We start from the raw sequence: 12,019 nt of genomic DNA on the forward strand, positions 1-12,019 counted from the left end.
TATCTTACAGTTGTAGTCCAGCATTCAGGGAGGTCGGGGCAGGAACTGAAGTAGAGACCATGGAGGAGTGCTGCTTGCTGGCTTATTTCCCACTGCTTGCTCAGCCTGCTTTCCTATACAACTAAGGACCATCTGCTCAGCAGTGGACCACCCACAGAGGCCTGGTCCCTCAGGCATCAATCATTAATCAGGAAAATACTCCAAAGACTTGCCTCAAGGCAAGTGTTACAGAGGCATTTTCTCAGCTGAGGTTCCTTCTTCAAGATGACTCCGGCTTGTGTCAAGTTGCCAAAAAACTAATCAGCACAGACATTATGTGTAGGTTGTGAAACAACTCTCATGCAAGAAAGGAAAAAGAGAGAGAGTTCAAGTTGAAAATAAAATAGCTTCAGAGCAGGCACGAACACACACACACACAATCACCAGAAGCAGCACCAGGGTGAAACAGTACTCTCATTTCTTTATAGCAATCTGTGTTTTTGCTTTCCCCAATTTCAGTTGCCTGTTATCAACTCTGGCCCAAATATATTAAGTGAAAAATTCCATAAATTAACAATTCTTAAATTATAAATTGCAAGCTGTTCTCAGGAGTGTATTAATTTCTGTGTCCTACCATAGCTAGTCATGCCTTTGTCTAGTACATTTCAGCTAAACACGAATTCATCCATGAGTCAATAACTATTTCAATTGTCATATGAACTGCTGCAGTGCATGTGAGCAAATAACTGTTATTTTACTTAACCATGGCCCCAAGGCCCGAGATTAGTAATTTGGAAATTTGGATATGATAAAGTATAATAAATTGCACTGGGAAAAGATGATAGAAACAAGGTACTCTGTATATTGCACAGTTTTTAAAGACAAAACTGTGGAAGTCAAATGGTGCCTTTTTTTAAATTGCTATATACTATGTACAAACTACCCATTTATTAGTTTCTACTTATTGTTAGTTTTGAACCTTGCTTAGCTATTCTAATAGTGAGAAAAAGACGCTACAGAACAACGAATGTTCCCATGGGAAAATAGTGCCCTTCTAAGGCGCATGCGTGCGCGCTGGAGGTGGCGGTGGTGAGCAGGGGCCCTTGTTTGTGCGTGCCTCACAAACACTTTAAAGTTCAAGATGGCTGCCTGGGGGTCGACTGATTCTGACGAGATCGTTGAGGTGCCCAATGACAAGATCCTTGAGGTGTCCGACGAGATTTTTGAGGCGTCTGACGAGGTTGTTGAGACATCTGAGATATCTGATGAGGTAAACTGCCCTACCCAAAGTGAAAGGTTCTCTAAGCCCCAAAAGTGTAATGTGTAGGGGGTACTACTGGAGAATTTTAAGTAAAGAAGTAGTTGTTATAACTAATAGATCCCTTTGTTGTGAGGAAGTGAAGGAGCCTTATTTGCAAGGCCTAGTTCTATAATCTTAGTAAACAGTTGCCCTGAAGACGTTAACATCGCAGCTCTAGAACCAAATACCAGGACAGAAAGAGATGTGATGTAATTTTGTGAGGTCACCCTGATAGGACTTTTTGCCGTATACATCTGATCTAGGTGCCACCGCAACCATTTTAAAGGCGGAAGATAATAGAGCCGTTGTTGAATATAGGAACAGGATTCTCTGACTCAGTTTAAGCCAGACTCATAAACTAGTGCCTTTTTAGTTCTGGCAGTCAGGAGACGAAGTGCCATGTCGCTCAAGGCCCACAGCATTTGTAAACAGAGAAATAGCCATAGGCCTTGTCTTCCTGGAAGAGCCTTTAAGGGCTAGGCCCTCTCTTTGCTGATCCCTATGCCTAACGTATTCCGGGAGGGGGAAATAGGTGTGGGCAATCCGGGAGGCAGTTGACCTTAGCAGTTAGAGTCCCCTCAGACCGAGAGAAGGGCAGAGGGAAGAAGATGGTACTTATGTAGGCTGGGATCAAAGCCCTACTGATGAAAAACAGTGTCTGTCGCAGTGCTTCTCAACCTTACTAAAGCAACAACCCTTTAACGCTGTTGCTCAGGTTGCGGTGAACCCCAACGAGGAAATTATTTTCGTTGCTACTTCAGAACTGCAGTTGTGTAACTGTTATGAATTAAAATGTAAATATCAGATGTGCGACCCGAATGAAAGGGTCCTTGGACCCCCCCCCCCCCACCAAGGGTCCTGTCCCACAGGCCTATTGGGTAGGGTTGCCAGATTTGAAAAAGAATTCAAAATGCCCAGCTAAATTCAAATGTTAGCTAAGTAGCAAATCATTTTGTAGTAGCACTATGGCCCGTGTAAATGTGTTTACAGAAGTGTAATCGTTGTTAGTGTGATATCCAAATGTGAGGGGCTGTTATGTTTGCCCCGAGACGGGTGGAGGAAGGGCCTCTGTGGCTATCCCAGGAAACTCAGAAGACTAGTGGTAATTAAGAGGAGTGAGGATGGGCGGAACAGAACTGGAGATGTTTAGTGCATGGGCGCTGAGCGTTTCTAGGGCGACTTCTCTGCGCCTCTCCATCTCAGAGCCTGCCTGGGCCCCTGGGGTACACAGGTGGGGGACTAGTGCTTGGGAACCGGCCCAGGGCGGCGAGCAGGAGCGGCACGCTAGGCCCGCCTTCCTTTCCCCACAGGGGTGGAGCCTGGCCGAGTTGGAATCCGCCGCCAGCAGCTCTTCTTCCTCGGTTGACGAGTCGCTAGAGAAAATGGAGCCTAGCAAGATGGCGCCTCCCAAGAATGCTCCGAGAGATGCCTTGGTAAGCGCGAGGAATGCGAGATCAGGCGCACTCGGAGGCGTGGAGACCTGTGAGGCAAACCCGACCGAGAGCCTGGCGGGGGGCGGAGGGTGGCTCGCGCGCTGTTTGCAGCCGGGCGACATGGCTGGGAAAGGGCAATGGGGTTCGCCTGTCCCTGGGGCGCTGTCCTGGCTCCGGGTGAGCCCCTCCAAAGCGCTGCCGCCGGGCTTTGTCCCACTGGCCCGACGAGGTCGCCCCCCACCCCTAAGTCCGCAGACTCCTTGCTTCACTAGGAGCCCTGATTGCGAAATGGGTTCAGATGCTAGCTTCCCTCACTCACTGACACATCTGAAATGACAGCCAGCTGGACCCACACCTACCTCTGCCTGGAAAGCCAGTAAGGCCATTCTTGTGCCTTTGCTTGCACCCTTGCTAAAAGTTTTCAGCAAGAGCATATGACTGATTTTGTGTGATCCCTGACACTCGCTGGGGAAGGCACCAGGAGGAGCACCTTGGGACTTGGTAGCAAATATAAAAATATGCCCCTGGTCCAGCCATCATTTCCTTCATTTACATCGTGCATCTGGCTTTTGCTTTTGCTTTTTCTCTGAATCCACAGGTGATGGCACAGATCCTGAAGGATATGGGAATCACTGAGTATGAGCCAAGGGTTATAAATCAAATGTTGGAATTTGCTTTCCGTAAGTTACATAAATATATAAATAAATAAATACACACAAAAGCTGACCTTATGACTTAAAAGATCATTTATTGTAATGAACTTTAATCTCAACCAAAGTCTGTTGCTATTAATCTAGAAATGAGAAACGCACTGAAAAGGAGCTCAAGTTAAGGGACAGTAATAGAATAATAAATATATATATTTCTGTATATATAATATATAACATATATTACATATATATGTGGCAAGTCTGTTTCAATATAGTAGTATCATGTGAATTAAGGCAACTAGTTATTAAAATCCAAATTCATAAATCTTCCAGAAATTAGTGGCCCTTTTAAAACAGGGAGCCTTAAACACTAAGATGCCTTCAGGTCAGTCTTGGTGGCACACGCTGTAATGCACTCCTGGAGAAGGGGAGGCAAGAGGATCAGGAATTCGAGGACTCCCTCGCCTACACGGTGAGGTCAGTATGAGCTAGTTAAGATGTCTTTATTCGTTTAAGAAAAAAAAATATTTTGCTCTTAAAGGATATGTGACTACAATTCTGGATGATGCAAAAATCTATTCAAGTCATGCTAAGAAATCTACTGTTGATGCAGACGATGTGAGACTGGCCATCCAATGTCGAGCTGACCAGTCTTTTACCTCTCCTCCCCCAAGAGATGTAAGCAAATGTTTATTTGCAGTTATTTTTACTTACACTTTAAAAATTAAAAATTCTATTTCCAATGAGGATTTTTCTCTTTCAGTTTTTACTAGATATTGCAAGGCAGAAAAATCAAACCCCTCTGCCGCTGATTAAGCCATATGCAGGACCTAGACTGCCGCCTGATAGATACTGCTTAACAGCTCCAAATTATAGGCTGAAGTCCTTAATTAAAAAGGTAAGAACTTCTGGCCAGGTGTAGTAGCTCATGCCTGCAATCCCAACAATAGGAATGCTGAGGCAGGATTAAGAGTTAAGGCCATCCTTAATTCTTAATTAAGAGGATTAAGGCCATCCTGGGCTACATGAACCTCAAAGGGGGGGGGAGGGTGAAGTTTCAGTTAGCCTATGTTTTTTAAAAAGTGGAAGTAAGTCAGGTATAATGGTACACACCTTTAATCCCAGCACTCAGGGAGGCAGAGGCAGGGGGATCACCTTGAGTGGTCTACTAAGAGTCCAGGACAGCCAAGGCTACACAGAGAAACCCTGTCTTGAAAAAACAAACAAACAAAAAGGTGGGAGTAATAGGTAAGCTTATAAAAAGCAAAATTCCTGTAGATGGCACGGTAAAAGTTAAAATAATTCTTGGATTTAAAAAAAATTTTTTGAGAACTAGAAGGAACTTGATAATTTCATCTAACCCAGTGGGAATTGTTCTTATCATACAACTGAACCTAAACTCATGGACTGACTCCCAGATCTGGTACCTCACAATCGTTCCACTTTGCCATAGCTTTCTTTTTAAAAATTTTGTGGTTTTTTGAGGCAGGTTTTCTCTGTGTAACAGCCCTAGCTGTCCTAGACTTGCTTTGTAGACCAGGCTGGCCTTGAACTCACAGTGATCCACCTGCCTCTGCCTCCCAAGTGTTGGGATTAAAGGCATGCACCACCACACCCGGCTTTACCATAGCTTTTTGTGTGTGAGATCCAATAATAAAGTGAATGATATTCCATTAGTAATTAGACCTTTTTCAGACATATAACCTAAGAGTCTCTCTGCACTGAAAATGGAACTCCCATTTGTTTTCTGAAATTCTGCTGTAAAGACAGTTTTAATTTAGGCAGAGTTAAGACACTGATTAGTTAAAATCCAATATTATAATACAAGAGAGCATTTGTCTTCATTTGTAAGACTCTACCTTAAATATTATACAGAATTAATAGGGCGATAATTATGTATATATACATGCATGCAAAAAACTCCAGATATTGGATTTAAAACACAGCTAGAAAAGTTCAGTCCTCAGTAGCATGACAAAAAGAAAAATAATTAAAAACAAGCTATTGCCAGGGTGGTGGTGGTGGTGCATTCCTGTAATTCCAGCTCTCAGGGAGGTAGAAGCAGGCGGATCTCTGAGTTTGAGGCCAGCATGGTCTACAAAGCAAGTCAAAGACAGCCAAGGCTACACAGAGAAACCCTGTCTTGAAAAAACCAACAAAAAATGTTTTTGGATTGGATCATCCACTAATAACCTATATCAACATTACAACTTCACTCTTCAAGTTTAGGTGTCAAAATCTTAACATTAAAACTTGTTTCTAACCCCCTAGGGACCTAACCAAGGAAGACTAGTTCCTAGACTAAGTGTCGGTGCTGTTAGTAGCCGACCTACTACTCCCACTGTAGGTAAGTGAAAGGGGAGAATGGCCTTTCTGAACAATAAAAACAATGCCTCTGCATTTGCTTTTGAACCAGAACTGAAGTCCAAATGGGAGTCAGTATGTTGGAAACGCCAATATGTTGCCATTGATAATTTTACTCTTCCTCTGGTAAAAGCAAAAGAACACCTGTTTTAATCAGATTCAGTTTTTAAAAAAAAGACACAGAAAACTTACATTGGCCCAATTATTGTTGGTATTACCTGTGATTCCAGAAACACTTAGCTGTGTTTCCACCTTCTATGTATTAGGTCTCCAAACACACCCATGCCAGCTACCTACTTATTTAAGAACTTTAAGAAAATGTCTTGATAAACTGGGTACAGGTTCTAAGAGGTTGGAAGTATACAAGAAGCTTAAGATTCTGGGGTTTTTTGGTTTGTGGTTTTGGTTTTGGTTTTTTTGAGACAGGGTTTCTCTGTTAGCCTTGGCTGTCCTGGATTCTCTTTGTAGACCAGGCTGGCCTAGAAATCAGAGATCCCTGCCTTTGATTCCTGAGTGCTGGGATTAAAGGTGTGTCCCACCATGCCCAGCAGCTCAAGGTTTTTAAAATAATTTTTAATTCTTACCTTTTAAAAGCAGTACAAGGACCAGCCTGGATAACATAGAAAGACCCCATATCTCAAAAAAGATAAGTCATACTTATTATCCTATAGTGGTCAGTGAGCACCCTCAAGCTATGTCCTATAACCTATTTGTTAGCTCTCCATCACACCCGGGGCATTTCTGACATACAATACCCCAAGCCTATCTTACATTCCTGTGTCCAGGAATGTTTTAATTTTTTTCTGATTATTTTTTCATGTGTTACAGAGGGGAAAAAATCCCCTTCTTCTTCACTTGTATTAATCTCATGTCTCTTACTCCCTTTATCTTGAGTCTTATAAGGTGGCATTATACTTCAAGTATAAGACTAATTATTAGCTGGGCAGTGGTGGCGCACGCCTTTATTCCCGGCCCTTGGGAGGCAGAGGCAGGTGGATCGCTGAGAGTTCGAGGCCAGCCTGGTCTACAAAGCGAGTCCAGGACAGCCAGGGTTACACAGAGAAAACCTGTCTCAAAAACAAACAAACAAACAAAAAAAGACTGATTACTTTTTTTAACTGAGTCTTGCTCTGTAACCTAGGATAGTCTTAAACTTGTATCCTTCAGCCTTCTAATCATTCAGGTTGCACTTGCAGGATACTGCCTACCTAGCTTTGACCTTTGAAGTGTCAACCATCTCTCTAGTCTCGGGATATAAATTTACATGTTAGCATTTTAGAACTGTAATCAGTCAGATGTATAGCTCCAGTAATCTACATATGGCTTCCTGTGAGCAGCTTTGCATATAATATCTGTGTAAATTCACATTAAGTGAATTATCAATTTTTTTGAAAGTTAACTATGATGCCTAGACTTGTCCTGAACCCTAAGCTCAATTGTTCTGCCTGTCTCTGCCACCAGACTAGCTGGACTGTGCAGATGCGTGCCACTCACATAAAAAACAGCAAGGTAAGCTGGGCACGGTGGTGCACGCCTGTAATCCCAGCACTCAGGGAGGCAGAGGTAGGCTGATCTCTGTGAGTTCAAGGCCAGCCTGGTCTACAAAGAGAGTCCAGGACAGCCAGGGCTACACAGAGAAACCCTGTATGGGGTGGCAGGGAACGACAACAGAGTATAGTAATCAGTTACATGTAACAGGCAAGCGAATTTGAAGAACCAGTTACTTTTTATGTTACTAGCCATTTTTTGATCAGTCTTTAGAATTTAACCACCTAGAGTATGTCTTAACCCAAAATTTCTATTAAAGATGCAGTCTTTAAAATTAAGCAAACTTATTTTTAGCATAGTAAACATACAAAAGTGAAAAAAAACTCCCAAGAGGGGGAATTACCGGGGAAGAATACCCATTTATAATTCTTTTTCAAATTACTCTGTCCTCATTTCTTTTCTGCTTGTTTTTGTTTGGGGGTGGGGGGTGTTATTGTTTTGAGACAGGGCTTCTCTGTGTAGCCGTCGCTGTCCTGAAACTCAAGTCTGTAGACCAGGTTGGCCCTGAACTCAGAGATTTGCCTGTCTCTGCCTCTTTAGTGCTGGCTTCAAAGGCGTGAGTCAACAGCTGGGCTTCTGCCCTTATTTCTGATATTTTCTCATGTCCCATCAGCCCTCTGTATTTTGACAGTGTATTCCTGTAAGCTTTGGTGGTGCACACCTGTAATCCCAGCACTCAGAGAAGCAGAAACAGGCACATCACCCTGAGTTTGAGGCCAGCCTGGTCTACAGAGGGACTCCAGGCTACACAGAGAAACTGTCTCAAAAAACCAAAAATTAAAAAAGTTTAAAAAGCAAACAAATAAATGTCATCTAACTAATACCATCTGTCCATTGATACTACAGCACCCCCACAAGCAGTATCTGTTCCGAATAAAGTCCCAACTCCAGTGTCAGTGACAAGCCAAAGATTTTCAGTACAGATTCCTCCTTCTCAAGCCACACCTGCCAAACCAGGTACCATGATATGGAAGGGGGGAACGGAATTCACGAATACTTCTCAGTTGTAAACAGTCTGTACTACTCTAGGAAGACTTTTGCTTTAGTGTCACAACACAAAGGTGATAGGTAAAGCTACAAATCAGGCTTCTTTGAGCAAGGTCTGTAGGATTACGTGGTGAAGTTTTACATATACCTAGAATTTCAGGTGCGTGGTATAGAGTGTGCTTATCAAATTCTAAAATACTATAAATGTGCTTTTATTCACCTCATGATAGACTGCTGATGCAGCGGTTTACTAATGTGTACAGATTGCACATCTTTTGAAACATATCTCTGTTAGTGTGATGCTAATTAATAAAAGGCCGTCACACCTGGGCAGGGCAAATGAGATCGGTGTGGCTACGGTTCCTGGGCATGGGGAGACAGGGAGAATTCTTGGGAAGAGGGAGAGAGACTGGAGGGGAAGAGAGAAGCATATGGCCAGCGTGGATGGAGATTTCCTACACAGTTTAAAAAGAGAACCAACTCCTGAAAGTTGTCCTCCAACCTCCACATGTGTCCCATGGTACACAAACATACATACATACATACAATCATACATACATACATGCATGCAATTGTTTTGAAAAAGGCCTTATATGAGAATCATGTCTCCTGGCCTTGCATATGAATTCAGTGCACTGAATGCTAGTCTCTGATGGGGTTGAAGACCAGATAGTTCAGTTTTACAATTAAGCTTACTTGTTTAGAGGGTAAGATGTTTTTAGGTCTAGATAGATGTTTTAAGTAGATAATGACAAGATATGATAGATACTGATTTACATTCAGAATTTTAGGCTCACCAAGACAGGAAAGATGTTTTCTTCAAGGCTGCCAAATACAAATAGCCATAACACTATGAATGTAACATTTATAATTCCTGATTGTGGCATGGTTCTTCTTGCTGTAGGCACATTTATTGTATTTTTGTGTAAAAATAAATAAAATAAAATAACTTTGCAATAGGTTTAGGGAGATTTAATATTTTTGTATACATATATATATCCAAACATCCTTATGCCTGGGAAACATCGCTATTAGCAAATTTAAGGTAAAAATATCTAAAGATTGAATGCACTCTAGGTAATTACTTAGAAGTCTTCTATGATGTAGTTACATGCTAGGCTATTGAAACATGTATACAGAATTACATTCTGCTTTGTTGTCTACTTTTGAATCATGGGTAACTCATCTGAGGGGTGGGGGGGTTTTCTTCTGTTTACAGCTCCTGCAACAACTGCAGTCCAAAATGTTCTGATTAATCCTTCAATGATTGGGCCCAAAAATATCCTCATTGCCACCAACATGGTCTCCTCACAGAACACGGCCAGTGAGTCAAACCCACTGAAGAGGAAGCACGATGATGACGAGGACAATGACACGATGTAAGGAGTCCAGTCTGTTCTACACGGTAGCATTTTAGTGCATTTAGGCCCATACCATGCCTGAACAGCCTAGGTCTTCTTAAGTTTTATCTTAGGAGTGTCGTGGCAGTGTTCTTCACACTAGTTGCACCTGGTAGATTTTTGTAATGAGTAGCAGTGTTTTCTCCGTAGGCTTCAGCTGTGCACACACTTGTTGCTAGACAGCTTCATTCACGTGGAGTCTCACCATGGCAATTCTATTTTTAGAAGCAGTTCTGCCCTGTGTCACTGACAGCAGCACTTGAATTTCAGTTCCTGGTCTCACTGACATTAAAATTGGACTTTGTTTTGTTAGTGAACCATTCACATTTGGTCATCTTTCTGACCAAATCTCTTAACTTAGGAAACTTTTTTTTTTTTTTAAATAACAGTGGATTTAGAAGGGTACTAAATCCACTCTGAATGTATTTGGGTTTTGGTCTTCTAACTCCCCATCTAGATCCCCTTTGTTTTCTGTTCCCACCTCTCATTCATTGCCTTAAGTCATTTGCCATTGCACTTAAACCTAGAAGACTGTAAGTGGACTTTTAATATGCCCTAGATGCCTGGCACTCTGTAGTTCCCTTGAATCTGAGTGTCTGCATTTGCTTTTTCACTCCATCCATAACTGAGCATTTGGGTCTCAGCCCTTGCCTTTCCCGCCTGTTAAGCTTTTCTCATTGACAGTCAGTTCCATCCAGCTGCATTCCAAGTTGAGAGCTTCACTGTCTTTCATGTTAATAATTGACAGACATGACTTAAAACCTGCCTTGGTAACTTACACTGGACTTAGACCAAAACCACAGAGCAAGGATTCTTTTTGTTGCTGTTGTGTTTCTTACCATATATATATAATATATATGCGCGCTTTGGTCACTACAGCTTGAACCACTCTGTTGGTGTCATTCTAGCTTGCTGCTGAGGGGGTCACATGTTAAGATGGGATCAAACCTGAAGGTAGATTCTAAGGATTCTCCTTCCCTGTCAGGGAAACAGGGAAAACTGATTAGCATCATCTGACTCCACTTAGCTGTGCCCTACAGAATTTCCCAGCCTCTTCCTAAGGACCTTCTATTTTGTTTTTACACGTACCTACAAGACTCATTGGAGGAAGTCAGCAAAGCTTTTTGACATAAAAAGAACTGTTTGAATTGGTTTTAAGTTCCACATAGCCAACACTGGAAAAACATTAAGCAGAACTCTCTGGAACCTTCATGTTACTTAGACTTTATAGCCATGGATCATCAATTTTTAATAGGAAGTATCAGCATGTGTTTGACACATGAAAAATAGTACAGTAACAAGATGGAAATGCTGTCCAGGTTTGAATGTTTAGGGATATTAGGGAAAGGTAATCTGATCAACAGCATAAGAGAAATGTGCATTACACAACACGGATTTCACTACTTGAATGTTCTCAGGGAGGCAGAATATCAGAAGGCCTAGGTTCTATTACTACTTTCATTTGCCAACAATGTGACCTTACTTTACCTCTGAGCCCTGTTCCCACTAGTACTAGGGAGGCTAACATCTACCCTGCCTACCTCACAGGGATGTTGTGAGGGTTTAGCTGGTGTAAGTACGAAAGTTGTCTCAAGATTGTGAGAGCTATATAATTATTAATGGATTTGTCCCAAGGTTTAATAATTTAATAAACACTTAACGCTATCAGTCCCCTTTCATTTTCTGACTGAAGGGATTCGAGGAAAGCAACTAAAGCAGCAGTATAGCTATCTACTGATGCAGCATCCGGGCACATCATGCTTTTCCAGGACTCATGGTAGAGAAACCCATGTGCCAGGCCACAGAGGAAGAGGGTACAGGCAGTCCAGATAAGACTTGATAGGCTGAGGTCAGATGTTAGGGGAGGAGGGCTCCCCTTTTCTGAAGACTAGGAGAGGGAGAGGGTATAAGGAAGGGTGGGACCCAAAGGTGATAAGAGAGGGGGATGTAATGTGAATAAACTAAAAATAAACTATTAAAAGAAATAAATAAAAGAAACCAATGAAAATCAGAGCTCTATACTGAACTGGTTTTAGAAGGAAGGGTGCTTCTGTGGAAGGAAGCCAGCACACAGATAGGAAGGTAGCTTCTCACTGCATACCCTTTTTAATTACATGTAAGCCATTAACTATGCCATTGGGTATGAAAAAGCAGCAGTTCTACACATACACCACCAAAAAGCACAAATTTGGATTCCTCGTTTATAGCATGGGGATTATGTGGAAACATACTGATTTGACTACTTAAAATCTGTGCCTTAAAAAAACTTTTAAAAGGGCTGGAGAGATGGCTCAGAGGTTAAGGGCACTAACTACTCTTCCAGAGGTCGTGAGTTCAATTCCCAGCAACCACATGGTG

At 42.2% G+C, this 12,019-nt stretch overlaps 1 protein-coding gene across 1 annotated transcript; it reads left to right on the top strand.

The window, feature by feature from the left end:
- The first annotated feature begins 1,156 nt into the window (after positions 1–1,156).
- TAF9B (TATA-box binding protein associated factor 9b) lies at positions 1,157–11,326 on the top strand. The gene is made up of 8 exons (XM_084789270.1): positions 1,157–1,249; positions 2,590–2,712; positions 3,311–3,392; positions 3,904–4,040; positions 4,126–4,260; positions 5,634–5,709; positions 8,121–8,231; positions 9,481–11,326. The coding sequence occupies exons 2-8, from the start codon at positions 2,662–2,664 to the stop codon at positions 9,642–9,644; spliced, it is 756 nt and encodes a 251-aa protein (XP_084645396.1). The 5' UTR covers positions 1,157–1,249; positions 2,590–2,661; the 3' UTR covers positions 9,645–11,326.
- Positions 11,327–12,019: the final 693 nt, after the last annotated feature.

This window comes from Acomys minous, assembly GCF_964271855.1.
Source record: "Acomys minous genome assembly, chromosome: 7".
NCBI lineage: Eukaryota > Metazoa > Chordata > Mammalia > Rodentia > Muridae > Acomys > Acomys minous.